Here is a 21,026-nt window from a genome sequence, read left to right on the forward strand (position 1 = left end):
AAAAAAAAAAAAAAAAAAAAAAAAAGAGATTGAAACCATCCCAGCCAACATGGTAAAACCCCATTTCTACTAAAATACAAGGAATTGCCAGGCGCGGGGGCAAGCACCTGTAATCCCAGCTACTTAGGAGGCTGAGGCAGAAGAATCACTTAAACCCAGAAGGTGGAGGCTGCAATGAGCTGAGATTGCACCACTGTACTTCAGCCAGGCGACAGAGCGAGACTCCGTCTCAAAAAAAAAAAGACAAGAAAAATTCGCCAGGCACAGTGGTGCGTGCCGGTGGTCCCAGCTACTCAGGAGACTGAGGTGGGAGGATTGCTTGAATCCAGGAGGCTGAGGCTGCAGTGAGCTGGGACTGCGCCCACACACTCCAACCTGGACGACAGAGCAAGACCCTGTGTCAAAAAAAAGAAAAAAAAGAACATTCATTTCTGTGTGTCTGTGTTATTGGTTTATGAGCCTCCACTTTAGCTACCTTCTTCAGTCAACAAACCAGAGTGGCCGAGGCCACCTTGTAGGAGTCAGCTGTGGCGGAAAATGCTGGTCACCCCACTAAATTCTTTCCTCCCTTCTTTTTTTTTTTTTTTTAAAGTCTCCCTCTGTTGTCCAGGCTGGAGTGCAGTGGTGCGATCTTGGCTCACTGCAACCTCCGCCTCCCAGGTTCGAGCAAATCTCCTGCCTCACCCTCCGGAGTAGCTGGGATTACAGGCATGTGCCACGACACCTGGCTAATTTTTGTTTTCAGTAGAGACAGAGGTTTCACTATGTTGGAAAGGCTGTTTGAACTCCTGACCTCAGGAGATTCACCCGCCTCGGCCTCCCGAAGTGCTGGTGGCCTGAGCCACAGTGCCTGGCCTCTCTCTGTTCTAGTTAGCAGGACAGCCAGGCACAAGCCAGCTGGAGGAGGTGTCTCACAGCTTCCCTTGCAGCCAGATGGGGCCTTGTGACTATGCTGTGGCTTATGGCATGAGAGAAGAATTGAAGTGAGCCACATCCGCATCTGGGTGGTCCTCCACACACCCTTCGCCTTCCCACAGCCGGACGCTGACGGTGCTCTGAGTCAGCTGTGACCACAGCGCAGGAAGCCGTGCTCCAGAAGGAAGGAGCCTGAATCCCTGAATGACTCCATGGAGCAGAGCCTCCTGGAAGTCCTGTCAGCCCAGGACTGTTACGTGATTGAGGAATGAAATTCTATGTTCTTTCTTTACATTCCCTTATTTCAGCAGCTTAAACAGGGGTTGGCAAATTACGGACCCCAGCCTGCCACCTGCTTTAGGAAATTAAGTTTTTATTTATTTATTTATTTTTGAGACAAAGTCTCACTCTGTCATCCAGGCTGGGGTGCAAAGGCATGATCTTGGCTCACTGCAAACTCCACCTTCTGGGTTCAAGTAATTCTCCTGCCTCAGCCTCCTGAGTAGCTGGGATTACAGGCACGAACCACGGCATCCAGCCTTTAAATAAAGTTTTATTGGCACCACGCCATGTCCCCTTAATTACACCATCATGGTTGTTCTGGGCTATAGCTGCAGACTGGCCTTTTAAGAAAAAGTCAAGCAGACTCCTGGCTTCAGCTGTCCCTAGGTCAGCCGGGAGCCCCCGGGGACTCAGGCAGCCCCCCTCACCTCATCCAGGATGGCGGTGGGGTTGGGCCGAGGGGCCGGCTGGAGGGGCGCAGGAGCAGCCTCGTCCTCCGAGTCGGAGTCTTCCAGCAGTCTTCGTTTTCTGGATTCCTCCAACAGGGCCCTGTGGGATGGGAGATGGGAGCTTGGACGTGCTCTGCACAGGGGACAGCACCTGGGACGCGCGTGCTGGAGTGGCAAGTGGCCTGGGTGCTTGGACGCCCCTTCCTGCCCTCGGCGAGCAGGGGTGGGACTGAGTAGAGGACACAAAGATTACTTTTTTTTTTTTTTTTTTGAGATGGAGTCTCGCTCTGTAGCCCAGGCTGGAGTGCGGTGGCGTGATCTCGGCTCACCGCAACCTCTACCTCCCAGGTTCAAGCGATTCTCATGCCTCAGCCTCCCAAGTAGCTGGGACTGCAGGCACGAGCCACCATGCCCAGCTTATTTTTGTATTTTTCAGTAGAGAAGGGGTTTCACCATGTTGGCCAGGATGGTCTTGAACTCCTGACCTCGTGATCCACCTGCCTCGGCCTCCCAAAGTGCTGGGTTACAGGGGTGAGCCACCGCGCCTGGCCTACTTTTTTTTTTTAGACACGAGGTCTCACTCTGTCACCCAGGGTGGGGTGCAGTGGCATCATCATAGCTCACTGCAACTTTGACCTCCTGGGCACAAGTGATCCTCCCCACTCAGCTTCCTGGGCAGCTGGGTCCAAAGGCATGTGCCCCTATGCCTCATGAATTTTTTTTTTTTTTTTTGAGACGGAGTTTCACTCATGTTACCCAGGCTGGAGTGCAATGGCGCGATCTCGGCTCACCGCAACCTCCGCCTCCTGGGTTCAGGCAATTCTCCTGCCTCAGCCTCCTGAGTAGCTGGGATTACAGGCACGCACCACCATGCCCAGCTAATGTTTTGTATTTTTAGTAGAGACGGGGTTTCACCATGTTGACCAGGATGGTCTCGATCTCTTGACCTTGTGATCCACCCGCCTCGGCCTCCCAAAGTGCTGGGATTACAGGCTTGAGCCACCGCGCCCGGCCGCCTCATGAATTTTTATTTCATTTTATGTTTGAGATAGTCACTCTTGCCAGGCTGGAGTGCAGTGGCGTGATCTCAGCTCACTGCAACCTCCTCCTCCCGGGTTCAAGCAATTCTCCTGCCTCACCCTCCCAAGCAGCTGAGATTACAGGTGCCTGCCACCACGACTGGCTAATTTTTTTTGAGACAGAGTTTCGCTCTTGTTGCCCAGGCTGGAATGCAATGATCTCGGCTCACCGCAGCCTCAGCCTCCCGGTTTCAAGTGATTCTCCTGTCTCAGCCTCCTAAGTAGCTGGGATTACAGGCACGCACAACCATGCCCAGCTAATTTTGTATTTTTAGTAGAGACGGGGTTTCTCCATGTTGGTCAGGCTGGTCTCAAACTCCCGACCTCAGCCTCCCAAGGTGCTGGGATTACAGGCATGAGCCACCACGCCCAGCCCATGCTTGGCTAATTTTTGTATTTTTTTTTTTGAGGCAGAGTCTCACTCTGTTGTCCAGGCTGGAGCGCAGTGATGCGATCTCGGGTCACTGCAACCTCCACCTCCTGGGTCCAAGTGATTCTGCAGCCTCAGCCTCCTGAGTAGCTGGGACTACAGGCATGTGCCACTGTGTCCAGCTAATCTGTGTATTTTTAGTAGAGATAGGGTTTCACCGTGTTGGCCAGGATGGTCTCAAACTCCTGACATCAGGTGATCCGCCTGCCTCAGCCCCTTGAAGTGTTGGGTTTACAGGTGTGAGCCAGCGTGCCCAGTCTACTTTTTATTTTTTAGTTTTTAATTTCAATTTTTGTTTTAGATGGAGTCCTGCTCTGTTGCCCAGGCTGGAATTTAGCGGCACCATCTCGGCTCACTGTAACCTCTGATTCCAGGGTTCAGGCAATTCTCCTGTCTCAGCCTCCAGAGCAGCTGGGATTACAGCCATCCGCCACCACGCCCAGCTAATTTGTTTGTGTTTTTAGTATAAATGGGGTTTAGCCATGTTGGCCAGGTTGGTCTTGAAATCCTGATCTCAGGTGATCCACCCGCCTCGGCCTCCCAAAGTGCTGGATGACAGGCGGGAGCCACCACGCCAGGCACTGGGAAAGGCGGGTCACAGGGGCTCATACCTGTCATCCAGCACTTCGGGAGGCTGAGGTAGGAGGACTGCCTGAGGCCGAGAGTTCAGGACCAGCCTGGCCAACAGGGCGAGGTCCTGTCTCTAGAAAAATAAAAACAATTAGCTGGGCATGGTGATGAGTCCTGTGGTCCCAGCTACCCAGAAGGCTGAGGCAGGAGGATCCCTTGAGCCCGGGAGATGGAGGCTACAGCGAGCTCTGACTGCACTCCAGCCTGGGTGACAGAGCGAGACCCCTGGCTCAGAAAAACAGAAAAAGAAAAGCATTCACCCAGGGGGCCTGAGGCTGTGTCCTCAGAAGGTGGCTGGAGAGGGCGGCCCTTGGTGGGAGTCTGGGAGCCTGCACTGGGGGCCCCCTCAGTGACACGACAGGCACTAGGGCCTCAGCTCCTCCTGCAAACACCATGGTGTATGCGCGACCCTGCTTTTCTCTGGTGTCTGGAATCCTGGCATGGGCCAGGCAGGGCGCTGTGGGTCCAGGCTGCATAGGAACCCTACACTGGGTCTCTAGGAGCTTCCCCGGTGACTGCGTCTCTCTCCGGACTCGTGCTGGGGATGAGGCGCGATCTTCGAGGCTCCAGCAGGAGTGAATCTGGAAGGCCTGGCCCCCAACACACCCCACACGCATTTGCCCTGTGCTGAATCTGCTGTGTCCTCTCACTGTGACAAACCACAGCCATGCGGGCGACCATGTGCTGAGCCACTGAGCCTGGCGGTGGCCTGGACACCCCCGAGACAGATGCTGCAAGGGAGAACGTGAGTTGGGCGGTGGGAAAGGGGTCCCTGCGAAGTGGGGGAGGGTCCCAGGCAGAGGCAGCGCCCGCCGTGCAGAGGCTGCGAGCTGGGCCTGGGATGGGCCGGCCCCGACTCACGCAGTCTCCTGCTCGTCCTCCTCCTGCTCCTGCCTCCGCCGCTCCTCCTCGGACAGGCGGTGCTGCCGCAGCATGGCCTCAAAGTCCACGTGCGCCTGCCGCTGGTTCAGGTCCTTCAGCTCCTGCAGGTTTTCCAGTACCTCCATCTCCAGCTTGGAGTCCTTGGTCCGGTTCTCCAGCACCTGGTGGGCGGGGGGGCAGAAGGGCTGAATGCACGGCGCCCTGGGCACACCCTGCCTAGCCTTGGGGACCGCCGCGGGCCATGGGAGGAACCCCCCTACCCCAATGTTTCCATCTTGCTCAGGGAACCCCCTGCCCATGCCCACCGCTGTGCCCATTTCACAGGTGAGAACACTCAGGTCTGGGGCAGGAAAGTGACATCCATGGGGCTGAGCAGTGGTAGAGCTGTGATCTGAGCCCCTGGGCAGGGTAGGGTGGAAAGAGTCCGGCTCTGGACCCAGGTGGCCTGGACTTCCGGCCTGGTGCCATCTTTCAGTAAAAATAATAGGGAAAAATTCAGCCAGGCGTGGTGGCTCACGTCTGTAATCCCAGTATTTAGGAAGGCCGAGATGGGAGGATCACTTGAGGTCAGGAGTTCGAGAGCAGCCTGGCCCACACGGTGAAATCCTATCTGTACTAAAAATACAACGCTGGCTGGGAGTGGTGGCGTGTGCCTGTCACTCCAGCTACTTGGGAGGCTGAGGCAGGAGAGTTGCTTGAACCTGGGCGGCAGAGGTTGCAGTGAGCTGAGATCACATCATGTACTCACACCTGAGTGACAGAGGGAGACTCCATCTCAAAAAAATACATAAAAATAAAAATACAAAAATTAGCCGGGGGTGGTGGCGCACACCTGTAATCCCAGCTACTTGGGAGACTGAGGTAGGAGAATCACTTGAACCTGGGGGACAGAGGTTGCAGTGAGCTGAGGTCGTGCCAATGCATTCCAGCCTGGGTAGCAGAGCGAGACTTCATCTCAAAAAAATCATCATAATAAGGAAATATGTAAAAAGACAGCCTGAGCACCTGCTGTAGGCCGGGCTAATACCTTACGCTGGGCCAAAACCTTTCCATATGCAATCTCATTTAATCCTCACAACCCCCATTTTACAGAAAAGAAAACTGAGGCTGAGGGAGGCGAGTCTGGCAGCCGCAGGCCTCTAAGAAGTGGCTTTGGAGCCAGGCCGGGCTGGGCGTCAATCCTGCCTGGCTGCTTCCCAGTGCTGTGACCTTGTGGTCTTTACCCTTTGGAAAATGGCAATTCTGGTAGTTTTAAAATATATCCACAAACTCTCTGATGCTTCTCCCTTTAAGGGGTGGAGGTAACTCCCCACCCCTTTAGCAGGGGCCGGACATGGTTACTTGCTGTAATGGGCTACGACAGAAGTAACGGCATGTCACTTCTGAGAACAGGACAGGAAAGCACAGAGCTTCCTCCTCGCTCATGTGCACTTGTGTGCGCGCGCACACTCACTCTCTCTCTCTCTCTCTGGTCTGGGGTAGGCAGTCGCCATGTTGTGAGGATGCTCAAGCAGCTCTCCAGGTGGTGAGGCGCTGAGGCCTCCCGCCAACAGCCAGTAGAGGGAGCTAGTTTTCAAGTGGCTCCTCCAGCCCCAGTCTAGCCTTCAGATGATACTGCCCTGGCCAACACCTTGACCGCAACGTCATGGGAGCCCCCAAGCCAGAACCATCCAGCTTAGCTGCTTCTGGAGGCCTGACTCTCAAAAACTGTGGGATACTAAATGTCTGTTGTTTAAGGTCACTAAGTTTTGGGATGACCTGTTATGTAGCAATAGCTGACTAGTACCAGGGTTAAGAGCCCCTCGCTGTCAGCATGGAGGTAACTAAAGTCACACACAGACAGCAGTGCAACAGCCCCAGGCACACACCAAACCCTCACCAAGGCTCATTTCCCTCCCTGTTGCTCTGCATGGCCATGGAAAATGCTGGATCAGCTCTGATGTGGCTTGCTCAGAAAACTCGCATTTGGAAGGGGTGGGTGGGTCCAGAAATAGATGGGAATGGACGGGAAATACGGGAGTGGGCAGGGACAGCAGCGAACAGAATCATTTTAAAATTTATTATATATATGTGTGTTGTACACATATAGGTATAAGTACATACGTGTATGTATACATATGTACAAATACACACACACACACACACACATATATGCATTTTTTTTTTTAGTGGCAGAGTCTTGATTTGTCTCCCAGTCTGGAGTGCAGTGGTGTGATAACAGCTCACTGCAGTCTTGACCTGCTCAAGTGGGCTATTATCACTTGGGCTCAAGTGATTCTTCTGCCCCAACCTCCCTGGTAGCTGGAATTACAGTTACACACCAGTACACCTGGCTAATTCTTTAATGTTTTGTAGACACAGAGTCTCACTGTGTTGCCCATGCTGGTCTAGGACTCCTGTACTCAAGTGATCCTCCCGTCTCAGCCCCTAAAGTAGCTGGGACTACAGGTTCAAGCCACCATGCCTGGCTCATTTCAATATTTCTGAGAAAAACAAATTGTCCAATTGGAAGTGAATATAATTTATTTTATTTCATTTTTGAGACAGAGTCTTGCTCTGTTGCCCAGGCTGGAATGCAGAGGCACGATCTTGGCTCACTGTAACCTCTGTCCTCTGGGTTCAAGCAATTCTCCTGCCTCAGCCTCCTGAGTAGCTGAGATTACAAGCATGCACCACCAGGCCTGGTTAATTTTTTTTTTTTTTCTGAGATGAAGTCTCACTCTGTTGCCCAGGCTGGAGGGCACTGGTGCAATCTTGGATCACTGAAACCTCTGCCTCCCGGGTTAAAGTGATTCTCCTGCCTCAGCCTCCTGAGTAGCTGGGATGAAAGGTGTGTGCCACCATGCCCAGCTAATTTTTGTATTTTTTTGTAGAGACGGGGTTTCACCATGTTGTCCAGGTTGGCCTCAAACTCTTGACCTCATGATCTGCCCACCTTGGCCTCCCAAAGTGCTGGGATTACCAGTGTGAGCCACTGCGCCTGGCCTCCTGGGGACATCTTGAAGTTTTACCAACCATGCCCCCCACCCCATCTTCCTTCCCTGGGGACCTGAGGCAGGGAAGGCACACCTGCTGGCACATCCACTCCCCCAACACACAGACCTACCTACTGCCCACACACACCCACACACACCCCTACACACACATCCACACCCCTGCCCACACACATGCACTTACCCACCCACACCCCCCCACAAACCCACACCTACACCTACACACACACTCGCACCCACACATACACACACACACACCTGCACACACACCCCTACACACACATCCACACCCCTGCCCACACATTCACTTACCCACCCCCCCACACACACCCACAAACCCACACCTACACTGACACACACACACCCCCCCACACACACACCCACAAACCCACACCTACACACACACCCACACCCCTGCCCACACACATGCACTTACCCACCCACATGCCCCCACAAACCCACACCTACAGCGACACACACACCTGCACACACACACTCACACACCCACACACACAAACCCACACCTACACCTACACACACACCCGCACCCACACATACACACACACACACCTGCACACACACCCACACACCCACACCTACACACCTGCATACACACACACACACACACACACACACACACACAGTGCCCATGAACACCTGCATGCCCCCAGCTCACCTTCATGGGGTTGTTCAGCTCCTCATCCTCCCGCTCTTTCTGCACCCTCTTCTCCTCCTCCTCCAGGAGCTTCTCAGCCTGGAAATTCCTCGTGGCTCCGTGCTCCATGGTGTAGTCTGTGTTTTCAGGGTCTGTCTGGAGGGAGGATAGACAGACATCAGCTCCTACAACCCCAGGCACCAGAAACTTCTAAAGCACCACCAGCAGTTCAGGGCCCCTTCTAAATTTTTTTTTTTTTTTTTCAGACAGTGTTGCTCTGTCACCAGGCTGGAGTGCAGTGGCACGATGTTGACTCACTGCAGCCTCTGAATCCCAGGTTCAAGCGATTCCCCTGCCTCAGCCTCCTGAGTAGCTGGGACTACAGGTGCGTGCCACCATGCTCAGCTAATTTTTGTATTTTTAGTAGAGACAAGGTTTCACCATGTTAGCCAGGATTGTCTTCATCTCTTGACCTCGTGATCCACCCCCCTTGGCCTCCCATAGTGCTGGGATTACAAGCATGTGATCCACCGTGCCCAGCCATCCTTCGCTCTGATTTTTATTGCTTTGGCCAGTGCAGTTTCTTCCTAGTGCTCCTCCCATCTCTTTGGGCAAAAACGCCCAACTCCCTGGCGTGAACTTTAAGACTCTTCTCTATGTGCCCACTCCCTTCCTGCTGCCACTCCCTACCCTCAACATGACTGCAAATAAAATCTCCAAGGAGGCGGGTGGGTCACTGGAGATCAGGAGTTCAAGACCAGCCTGGCCAACATGGTGAAACTCTGTCTCTACCAAAAAAAGAAAAATTAGGCCAGGCATCCTGGCTCATGCCTGTAGCCCCAGCACTTTGAGAGGCCAAGTCAGGTGGATCAGGAGGTCAGGAGTTCGAGACCAGCCTAACCAACATGGTGAAACCCTGTCTCTACTAAAAATACAAAAATTAGCCAGGTATGGTGGCACATGCCTGCAATCCCAGCCACTCAGGAGGCTGAGGCAGAAGAATTGCTTGAACCTAGGAGGTGGAGGATGCACTGAGCTGAGATCACACCGCTACACTCCAGGCTGCGCGACAGAGCGAGACTCCATCTCAAAAAAAAAAAAAAAAAAAAAAAAAATTAGGCTGGATGTGGTATAATCTTACAGCGCCTGTAATCTTAGCTACTCTGGAGGCTGAGGCACGAGAATTGCACGAAGCTGGGAGGGCAAGGTTGCAGTGAGCCAAGATCGCACCACTGCACTGCAGCCTGGGCTACAAATCAAGACCCTGTCTCAAAACAAAAACAAAAACAAATCTCCGGGCTTGGGCAAGTGTTGTGACATCTATCCTTTGTGTTTATCAGCACCTTTTCTCTGACAATAAATCACATGTACAAATAGGTGTAGAGCATACCCTGTTTTTGTTTGTTGAACGGAGTGGCTAGATACACCCTGGTATCTTGAATTACAAACTGGAACACAAAAGCGACGTTAGCAGAAAAACGGAAATCTACATTCACTCTAAATGCTAACAGTAACACTACGTTTCTTGTGTTTTTCTGGGATAGGGTCTCACTCTGTTGTCCAGGCTGGATCATGAGGTCAGGAGTGCAGTGGCAGGATCACAGCTCACCGCAAACTCCGCCTCCCAGGTTCAAGCAACCTCTCACCTCAGCTTCCACGCAGCTGGGACTACAGGTGTGCACCACCACGCCTCGCTAATTTTTTAATTTCTTTTCCGTTGAGACAGGGTTTCGCCATGTTGCCCAGGCTGGTCTCGAGCTCTTGGGCTCAAGCGATCCTCCCGCCTTGGCCTTGAAAGTGCTGGGATTACAGGCATGACCTACGGCACCCAGCCTACAACGTTAATGGGGTAACATTCCACCTTCACTTTCATCTGTTTGGAGGCTGAGTCTTGCTCTATTGCCCAGGCTGGAGTGCAATGGTGCGATCTCGGCTCACTGCAATCTCCACCTCCCGGGTTGAAGCAATTCTCCTGCCTCAGACTCTCAAGCAGCTGGGATTACAGGTGCGTGCCACCACGCCTGGGTAATTTTTGTATTTTTAGTAGAGATGGGGTTTTACCATGTTGGCCAGGCTGGTCTTGAACTCCTGACCTCAAATGATCCGCCCTCCTCGGCCTCCCAAATTGCTGGGATTACAGGCGTAGGCCACCGTGGCTGGCCTCAAAAATTTTTTTTAATTAAAAAAAAGAAACTAGGCCAGGCACAGTGGCTCACACCTATAATTCCAGCACTTTGGGAGGCCGAGGCCGGTGGATCACGAGGTCAAGAGATTGAGACCATCCTGGCCAACATGGTGAAACCCTGTCTTAAAAAAAAAAGAAACTAAAGGTAGAATGTTACCATTAATATTGTAGGCTCAGGCCGCGGTGGGAGGATCACCTGAGGTTGGGGGTTTGAGACCAGCCTGACCAATATAGAGAAACCCCATGTCTACCAAACATACAAAATTAGCTGGGCATGGTGGCACATACCTGTAATCCCAGCTACTCCGAAGGCTGAGGCAGGAGAATCGCTTGAACCCAGGAGGCAGAGGTTGCAGTGAGCAGAGATCACGCCATTGCACTCCAGCCTGGGCAACAAGAGCGAAACTCCAACTCAAACAAACAGACCAACCAACCAACAACTTTTTGTGTGTAGAGACAGGGTCTCGCTCTGTCACCCAGGCTGGAGTGCAGTGGTGAAATCATGACTCTCTGCAGCCTCTGCCTCCCAGACTCAGTTGATCCTCCTGCCTCAGCCTCCTGAGTAGCTAGCACTACAGGCACATACCATCATGCCCAGCTAATTTTTGTATTTTTTTGTAGAGACAGGGTCTTACTATGTTGCCAAAGCTGGTCTTGAATTCCTGGATTCAAGCAATCCTCCTTCCTTGACCTCCCAAACTGTTGGGATTACAGGCGTGAGCCACTGCACCCAGCCAAAATATTATTATTACTTATTTTTGTATTTTTTAGTAGAGTTGGGGTTTTACCGTGTTGGCCAGGCTGGTCTTGAACTCCTGATCTCAACTGATCGCCTCTCAAAGTGCTGGGATTACAGGCATGAGCCACTGCAACCAGCCCAAAATCTTTTTTTTTATCAAAGAAAAAAGCTTACGGCAAAAAAGTACTCAGCGTACCTAAGCATAGGAAGAGAAAATTTTAAGTTCTCTTCAGTCTTTCCTCAAATCCTTAAGTTAAAAGTCAAATTATGACTTTTATTGGCCATGTAATATTTCGTTGTGGGCTAATTTTTTTTTTTTTTTTTTTTGAGATGGAGTTTCACTCTGTCGCCCAGGCTGGAGTGCAGAGGCGAGATCTCGGCTCACTGCAACCTCCACCTCCCAGTTCAAGCGATTCTCCTGCTTCAGCCTCCCAAGCAGTTGGGATTACAGGTGTGCGCCACCACACCCAGCTAATTTTTCTATTTTTAGTAAAGATAGGGTTTCACCATGTTGGCCAAGCTGGTCTCAAACTTCTGACCTCAGGGAATCTCTCTCCCGCCTTGGCTTCCCAAACTGCTGAGCTGGGATGAGAGGCATGAGTCACTGTGCCTGGTTTGGCTTTTTTTTTTAGATGGAGTCTTGCTCTGCCACCCAGATGGAGTCCAGTGGTCCAATCTGGGCTCACTACAACCTCCGCCTCCCAGGTGCAAGCGATTCTCCTGCCTCAGCCTCCCATGTAACTGGGATTACAGTCCACCACCACACCCAGCTAATGTTTGTATTTTTAGTAGAGAACAGCATTTCGCCATGTTGGCTAAGCTGGTCTTGAGCTTCTGACCTCAGGCAGCCAGCCCACGTTGGCCTCCCAAAGTGCTGGGATTACAGATGTGAGCCACCACGCCCGGCCTGCATTCTTGTTTGTTCTTCTCATCCCCTATGATGATCTATCTAGGTTGCATCTGTCTTTCTGCCTTTATGTAGAAGGCTGCCATGAACATCTCCCCCAAACCGCTGTCTGTTTCTTGGGGATAAACTGAAACGAGATTCCCTGGATGGAGAGGATGGGAGTAAGGAACCCCGGGGCCCGCCCTGATGTGAGGTGTCCTGGGGGAGAGGGACTGGCCTGGTTGGCCGTCTCGTCTACCTTGAAGGTGATCTCTGCCAGGCAGCGTGTGCACTTGATGTAGAAGCGGAAGATGGGCAGGCCCAGGTAGACCTCGTTCTGCACCGTCTCCTTCCGAGCGTTGAATTTCTTCCCCTTGTAGATGTATTCTCCACACGTCTTGCACCTGTGGGGCAGGATGGAGGGACGCACGCTGTCGTGGGATGCTGGCTCTCACTGGTAGGCTGTCCCTGCAGCGCCCCGCGAGATCACCGCTTGCTTGCCTCCAGTGATGGGGAGCTCCCTCCCTCATGAGGCAGCCTGCCCCAGCCAGCCTGTGTCCAAATTTCCTCCACCTGAGAACCTCCCGTTCCCGTTCATATCTTCCTGGGGCTTGCTCCATGGGTTGCCTGCTTGGGAATTCCTCCGAGTAGGTGAGGCCTGCCGGTCATGCACTCCCAGAAGCCATCTCAGTGTTTACAGGGCCCCCTACCCTCCAAGAGGGAAGATGCCACACATAAAAATGCGGCCCCACCTCCCTCTCCCTGTCCTACACAGGGCTCTGCTCCCCAGCCCAGCACGCCCCCCGCCTGTCTGATCCTGCAAACTCCCCCAGCTCAGGCGCACCTCAAGGCCTCTGCTCCTATGGCCCCATGGCCAGTGACGCCCTTCATCCTCAGACCTCAGCGCCGCAGCATTTTGTCTGACGTAGCCCTGACCACCCCAAATACCTCCACCTCTTCCTTCTCCGCCACCAACCCAGGGGCTCTCTCCTGCCTGACCTACGGGGCCCTGCACCGGCCTGACTACCTAGCATCTCCACTTCCCGTTAGACTGTGGGCTCCACGAGGCCAGGGACTTTGCTTCTAGTGCCCAGCACAGACCCTGGCACACAGCAGGTGCCCGATAAATGAGTGTTGAATGAATGAATGAATGAATGAAGGGGAGGAGCAGGTCAACAACACATGGCACGAACCGAATTTCAATGACCCAAATGTCTCCTTGTTAGAGGTGTGATTTCAAATATGCTACAACGTGAAGAGGTGTGGGGTTTAGAATTGGTGAAATACAATCACTTTAAAGTGCTACAAAGGCAAGATCTGGGTTCTGTGAGAGGGGAGGATGGAGGCCTCCCGGAGGGGTGAGATCTCAGCCATGACTTCCGGCAGACAAGAGGCGCCTGCCACGTGGAAGCGGAGGGAGAAGGCTGGGCGCGGTGGCTCACGCCTGTCATCCCAACACTTTGGGAGGCCGAGGAGGGAAGACTGCCTGAGGTCAGAAGTTCAAGACCAGCCTGGCCAACATGGCGAAATGCTGATTCTACTAAAAATATAAAAATGAATGGGGCACAGTGGCTCACGCCTGTACTCCCGGCACTTTGGGAGGCTGAGGCTGGTGGATCACTTGAGGTCAGGAGTTAGACACCAGCCTGGCCAACATGGTGAATCCCCACTTCTACTAAAAATACAAAAATTAGCCGGGCGTGGTGGCTGCAGGCCTGTAATCCCAGCTACTCAGGAGGCTGAAGCAGGAGAATCACTTCAACCTGGCAGGCAAAGGTTGCAGTGAGCTGAGATCGTGCCACTGCACTCCAGCCTGGGCAACAGAGCGAGACTCTGTCTCAAACAAAAAAAGAAAAGAAAGTAGAGGGAGAGAGTTCCAGGCAGGGACAGCAGTGCAAGCAAAGGTCCTGGGGCAGCAGTGAGTTTGGCTAATGGAGGAGCTGAAACGTATCCATGGGGCTGCATCTCTGGGGCCCTATGCTCTCTGCTCACACGTTTACTAACCACCGAGACCTGCGGGCGGCCCTGGCTGGGAGGCTCTAAGAGATCCGGAGCTGAATCCCGAATGGTGAGGTGAGGGAGGGCTGGAGTGGTCAATGTCTCAGCCGGGACCAGTGACCTGGTGTGAAGCCCGGACGGGTCACCTCTGTGGATGCCAGGCACTCCGTCCTACAGCCGTGCCTGGTGTGGGGTCACGCGGGGGTGCTCACCTCATGTTGAAGGGGGCCATCAGCCGTACCACGTACTGCCGGTCTTTGGGGAGCTTAAGTTTGGGGATCTTTGACGGGTCGAAGTCCGGCGGGTAGTATTTCTGCGGGGGAGGAGGGGACATTGGGGTGTGCTTTTCAGAAGCAGGCACGGGACACAGGCAGAGGGAAGGGGGTCCAGGGAGCTGTGTCAGGGGTCCCCAAGCCCACCCAGGTTCCGCGACATGCAGGGAGGACTCGCGGGACACAGTACAGTCGGGGGGAGGCCAGGCACAAACTTCCAGACTCTCTGCCAGGGGAGTCGCACAGGACGCATTAAATTCTCCCAACACGAGTCATGACAACACACTCGAAACGCTGTCTACACGGCAGACTCTAAAAAGCCAGGGTGTTTTTCTTTTTTATTGAGAGAGAGTTTCACTCGTTGCCCAGGCTGAAGTGCAGGGGCACAATCTCTGCTCACTGCAACCTCTGCCTGCCGGGTTCAAGGGATTCTCCTGCCTCAGCCTCCTGAGTAGCTGGGACTACAGGCACCCGCCACCACACCCGGCTAATATTTTATATTTTTAGTAGAGATGGGGCCATGCTGGCCAGGCTGGTCTTGAACTCCTGACCTCAGGTGATCCGCCTGCCTCAGCCTCCCAAAGTGCTGGGATTACAGGGGTGAGCCACCGCACCCGGCCAAAAAGCCAGGGTTTTTATGGGGACTGGTCATGCAGGTACCTTCTGCCTCACAGGAGCCAAGATTCCAGAATCCCAGAAGCAAAGCAGGGGTTCAGTATAAACCATTCTGTTGGCACGCTTTTGTTTGTTTTTAGAGATGAAGTTTTGCTCTTGTCGCCCAGGTTGGAGTGCAGTGGCACCTTCTCAGTTCACTGCAGCCTCTGGCTCCTGGGTTCAAGGGATTCTCCTGCCTCAGCCTTCCAAGGAACTGGGATTACAGGTGCCCACCACCAAGCTCGGCTAATTTTTTGTATTTTTAGTACAGACGGGGATTCACCACGTTAGCCAGGCTGGTCTCCAACTTCTGACCTCGTGATCTGTCCATCTCAGCCTCCCAAAGTGTTGGGATTACAGGCACGAGCCACGTCATCTGGCCTAATTTTTGTATTTTTAGTAGAGACAGTGTTTCACCATGTTGGCCACACTGGTCTCAAACTCCCAACCTCAAGTGATCTACCTGCCTTGGCCCCACAAAGTGCTGGGATTACAGGTGTGAACTACTGCACCTGGCCTGTTTGTTTTCTGGAGGCAGTGTCTGGCTCTGTTGCTCAGGCTGGAGTGCAGTGCCACGGTCACAGCTCACTGCAGCCTCAAACTCCTAGGCTCAAGTGATCTTCCTGCCTCAGCTTCCCAAGTAGCAGGGACCGCAGATATGCGCCACCATACCCACCTAATTTTTGTCTTTGTTTTAGAGAGATGGGGTCTCACTATGTTGTCCAGAGTGGTCTTCAACTCCTAGGCTGGAGCAATCCTCCTGCCTCAGCCTCCCAAAGTCCTGGGATTACAGGTGTGAGCCACCGCGCCCAGCCTCTTTTGTTTTCTTGTTCTTTTTTTGAGACAGAGTCTCATTCTGTCACCCAGGCTGGGTTACACGGGCGCAATCTCAGCTCCCTGCAACTTCTGCCTCAGGCTCAGCCAATTCTCCTGCCTCAGCCTCCCAAGTAGCTAGGATTACAGGCACCCACCACTGTGCCTGGCTAATCTTGTTTGTATTTTAGTAGAGATGGGGTTTCACCATGTTGCCCAGGGTGGTTTCGAACCTCTGAGCTCAGGCTATCCGCCCACCTCGGCCTCCCAAAATGCTGAGATTACAGGTGTGAGCCACTGCACCCAGCTGCAAACAGGTCTTTCTAGGAGAGCAGTCCCAGGCTTGCTGTAGGAACTCCTGGCAAACAGGAGCCCTAGGAAACAAGGGGAGTGTGAGTATGGATTATGACAAATAACTCCTCTGCACCGCTGGAAAATAAAGCACTTTGCTTTAGAGCGCCTGCTGGGTACCAGACACTGCAAAAAACACTTTATCCCCCTTGCCTCAAGGAACGTGTGCAAAGACTCGGACATAGAGGACAATGTGCCCATTTCACAGAGTAGTAAACTGAGCCTCATAGGTTTCAGCTACTCAGGATTCAGAACTACGGACATGACTCCATAGGAAACGATGCAGTGTAGTGAGTGGGAACCTGGCCTAAGACAGTCCTGGTTTGCCCTCTACAGAGTTGCGGGGTGCAGCTGGAACAGCTGGGGGAACTGCGGGTCTCCTGCCGGAGTAATAGAAGCATTAAGTAAAGCTTAACCTCTACAAAGGGCAGGGCGCGGTGGCTCACGCCTGTAATCCCAACACTCTGGGAGGCCGAGGTGGGTGGATCACCTGAGGTCAGGAGTCCGAGACCAGCCTGGCCAACATGGTGAAACCCCGCCTCTACTAAAAACACAAAAATTAGCCGGGCCTAGTGGCAGGCGCCTGTAATCCCAGCTAATTGGGAGGCTGAGGCAAGAGAATCGCTTGAACCCGGGAGTCCGAGGTTGCAGTGGGCGCAGATCCCGCCACTGCACTCCAGCCTGGTGCGCAAAAGCAAAACTCCGCCTCAAAAAACAAAAAACAAAACAAACAAAACCTCCCCAAAGAACGCGATTGGCTACAGGCCCGAGAGGAAGCCCCGTCCGCAGAAAACGTGATTGGCTCATTCCATCCGCAAAAACCCTATCTGCTGAAATGATTGGGTAAAAGCCCAAGCCACTCCCCGCAGGTGGCTGGCTACACCCTAGCCCGGAAGGGAGGACTTAGCGAAGACCCACACCCCCCCCCCATGGAAGGCGATGGGGAGGAGTCTGGGAAGCATCGTCCCGCGGAAGGCCGTTGGGGAAGAGGCATTCCAAAGAGGAGATCCCCAGGAATGCCCTCCCTCTCCCGAAGTTCCCGAACGTCCCTCTCCGACTGGAAAGCCCCAGCCACCCAACACTTACGTTTAATACTTTTCGCTCCGACATCTTTGCCTCCTAATCGCCTCGCAAGCTCTGGAGAAATGCTTAGGCTCGGTAATTATTGAGCTTTTCCGACGGAAGTCTGTACTTCCGTAAACGTCCCTTCCTTCAGCCTCTATTATTGGTTGCAGCATACACAGCTGACCTCTCTCATTGGTTCCCATCCCCGCCTATCAAGCTGGGAGTCCCGCCGTCTTCCCTCCGGAGTTGCAACTTGTGTAGAGCGAAATAAGGGTTCCGGGAGCCGCCTGGCATTGGAGAATTTTCTAGAGTGCGCTGCGCGCCCTAGAAGCGGGCAGCGGCTCGTTATATTTTGTGACGTGACCCGGCTACGCGTCGCGACAGCCCTTGTTCTTCATTTTTTTATTCAGCAAATTTGTATTATGCGCCTGCCTTGTATGCTGGGCTCTGGGAACCCACACATCGTTCCTGTGCTCTTAACTCTCACATGGGGTGACGGCCACACATAGGGTGACTTAAGAGGACCCTGGACGCCCTTTGAATCACAGATTGACTTAAAGATCAGTCTCCAAACCCACTTCCTAAACACACGCAGTGTCTCCCAAATGTCCCTCCGTTGCCCACCTGCGCCTTCCCCTTAAAGAGGCCTTCCCATTCCATTCCTTCCCCAGCCTCCTCCCCGCCTTTCATGGACGTTTCCTCTGTGTCAGATTGTTCCAGGAAAGGTGACTGGATCCAAATCCCAAGAGAGGGTTCTTGGGTCTTGTGCAAGAAAGAATTCGGGGTCTTGTGCAAGAAAGCCGAAGCAAGTTCATTAAGAAAGAAGATAGGCCGGGTGCGGTGGCTGACACCTGTAATCCCAGCATTTTGGGAGGCCAAGGCAGGAGGATCACCTGAGTTCGGGAGGGAGTTCAAGACCAGCCTGACTAACATGGAGAAACCCTGTCTCTACTGAAATAATAATTTAAAAAAATTAGTCCAGCATGGTGGCTTACGCCTGTAATCTCAGCTACTGGGGAGGCTGAGGCAGGAGAATCGCTTGACCCCAGGAGGCTGAGATTGCAGTGAGCCAAGATTGTGCCATTGCACTCTAGCTTGGGCAAAAAGAGTGAAACTCGGTCTAAAAAAGAAAGGCTGCTCCATAGACAGAGCAAAACAAACAAAAAACAAAACCTGAGGGCCGTTGGTTGCCCATTTTTATGGTTATTTCTTGATGATATGCTAAACAAGGGGTGGATTATTCATGCCTCCCTTTTTTAGACCATGTAGGGTAACTTCTTGATATTGCCATGGCATTTATTTACTTATTTATTGAGAAGGAGTCTTGCTCTGTTGCCCAGGCTGAAGTGCAGTGGTGCCTGCGTCTTGGCTCACTGCAACCTCCACCTCCAGGATTCAAGTGATTCTCATGCCTCAGCCTCCCCAGTAGCTGTGATTGCAGGGGTGCACCACCATGCCTGGGTAATTTTTGTATTTTTAGTAGAGACGAGGTTTCACCTTGTTGGCCAGGTTGGTCTCGAAGTCCTGACCTCAAGTGATCCACTTCCCTTAGCTTCTCAAAGTGCTGGGATTACAGGGGTGAGCCACCGCGCCCGGAATGCCTTGGCATTTGTAAACTGTCATGGCGATGGTAGAAGTGTAGCAGTGGGGATAACCACACATCATTCTCGTTGCCATCTTGGTTTTGATGGGCTTTGGCTGATTTCTGCACTGCAACCTGTTTCTTTTCTTCCTCTTTTTTTGAGACAGAGTTTCACTTTTGTTGCCCAGGCCAGAGTGCAATAGTGCAGTCTCAGCTCACCACAACGTCCACCTATCGTGTTCAAGTCATTATCCTGCCTCAGCCTCCTGAGTATCTGGGATTACAGTCATGCACCACCACACCTGGCTAATTTTGATTTTTTTCTTTAAGTAGAGAAGGGGTTTCACCACGTTGGCCAGGATGGTCTTGATTGCTTGACGTCGGGATCCACTTGCCTTGGCTTCCCAAAGTGCTGGGATTATAGGCTTGAGCCACCACACCTGGCTAAAAATCAACTCCATCTTAAAACTAACAAGGCACATTCCCTGCCAGTCACGATCCAGGGTCATAAGATGTATACAATTGAGAAAATATCTTACAAATCTTTGCAAGGAACGCTCCTACAGCAATGGAAGGTCCAGATGTCCTGACATGACATAGCAATATATGCTTTAAGACTGTTAACGTCGCCGGGCTTGGTAGCTCACGCCTGTAATCCCAGCACTTTGGGAGGCTGAGGTGGGTGGATCATCTGAGGTCAGGAGTTCGAGACCAGCCTGGCCAATATGGTGAAACCCTATCTCTACTAAAAATCCAGCCAGGTGTGGTGGCGGATGCGTGTAATCCCAGCTACTCGGGAGGCTGAGGCAGGAGAACTGCATGAACCCTGGAGGCGGAGGCTACAGTGAGCCAAGATCATCCCACTGCACTCCAGCCTGGGCAACAGAGTGAGACTCCACCTCAAAAAAAAAAAAAAAAAAAAAAAAAAAAAAGGGGAGGGGGGGGGGGCTTACGCCTGTAATCTCAACACTCAACACTTTGGGAGGCTGAGGTGGGAGGATCACTTGAGTTCAGGAATTCAAAGCCAGCCTGGCTAACACAGCGAAACCACTTCTCTGCTAAAAATTTTAAAATTAGCCGGGCATAGTGGTGCATGCCTGAATTCCAACTACTCGGGAGAGTGAAGCAGGAGAATTGCTTGGGAGGTGGAGGTTGTAGTGTGCCAAGATTGTGCCACTGCACTCCAGCCTGGGTGACAGGGCAAGACTCCATCTCAAAAACAAACAGCCTTAAAACAAAAACAAGGTGTCCCTCCTCTTGTTTTCTGAAGACGCCCTACTTTGTAACTGAGTAGCTTTCAATAAACTGTCCCTTTTCTGCAATTCGCCTTTAATTCCTTCCTGCATGAGATCCAAGAACCCTCTCTTGAAGTCTAGATAGGGACCTCTTTTTCTGGCACCAAGAAGGCAATAAAAAGGGACAATGAATGGTGTTAAATGAAGTTACAGGAGGCCATTGATTTGGTCCTGCCCTAGGCCCAACAGACCAAACCAAAATAAAATCCCTCGTGCTGATGTTTTCACCACCAAGCTGGAGCTAAGTGGTTTTCTGATCTTCCAAGAAATTGAGAATGGGAAGGAAGTGGGAAGAAAGACACAGAGAGAGAACAGTCAAATCCATGAACAGAGGCAGGTGGATCACCAGAGCTCAGGAGTTCAAGACCAGCTTGGACTACATGGTGAAACCCTGTATCTACTAAAAATACAAAGTTAGCCGGGCCTAGTGGCCCGTGCCTGTAGTCCCAGCTACTTAGGATTCTGAGGCAGGAGAGTCACTTGAACCTGGGAGGTGGAGGCTGCAATGAGCCAAGATTGTGCCATTGCACTCCAGCCTGGGCGACAGAGCAAGACTCTGTTTAAAAAAAAAAAAAGTCCCCGAACAGGCCAGTTGTTTTAACCAACACAAAAAAGTCCCCTCTGCTCTAACCTTTGCAAGTAAAGTTAACTCTGAAAAGACTAACTCACTTTTTGTTTTCTATTTCTGCTTTCCTTGGCCTTTTTCTGTCTATAAAACCAACCTCCTTTGCATTGAGCTGATATGGCGCCACTGCACTCCAGCCTGGGCAACAAGAGCAAAACTCTGTCTCAATAAATAAATAAATAAATAAATAAATAAAACCTCCTTTGCAAAAATGGAAGGTTTAACAGATTTAAAAAGAAAGAAAAA

The 21,026-nt window shown here is 52.3% G+C and overlaps 1 protein-coding gene across 1 annotated transcript in view; it reads right to left on the bottom strand.

Annotated features, from left to right (window-relative positions):
• The window catches only part of YJU2 (YJU2 splicing factor homolog), a 22,720-nt gene extending 5,316 nt beyond the window's left edge, over positions 1-17,404 (bottom strand). The window contains exons 1-6 of the mRNA XM_017507375.2: positions 17,300-17,404; positions 14,336-14,436; positions 12,385-12,529; positions 8,337-8,471; positions 4,647-4,828; positions 1,626-1,746 (exon numbers count right to left, since the gene is read on the bottom strand). Of these exons, the coding sequence (XP_017362864.1) occupies positions 1,626-1,746; positions 4,647-4,828; positions 8,337-8,471; positions 12,385-12,529; positions 14,336-14,436; positions 17,300-17,323 (708 nt within the window). The 5' untranslated portion in view covers positions 17,324-17,404. The remainder of the gene's footprint in view (positions 1-1,625; positions 1,747-4,646; positions 4,829-8,336; positions 8,472-12,384; positions 12,530-14,335; positions 14,437-17,299) is intronic.
• Positions 17,405-21,026: the final 3,622 nt, after the last annotated feature.

The sequence above is a fragment of the Cebus imitator genome, unplaced genomic scaffold, assembly GCF_001604975.1.
Source record: "Cebus imitator isolate Cc_AM_T3 unplaced genomic scaffold, Cebus_imitator-1.0 Scaffold375, whole genome shotgun sequence".
In the NCBI taxonomy this organism is placed as follows: Eukaryota; Metazoa; Chordata; class Mammalia; order Primates; family Cebidae; genus Cebus; species Cebus imitator.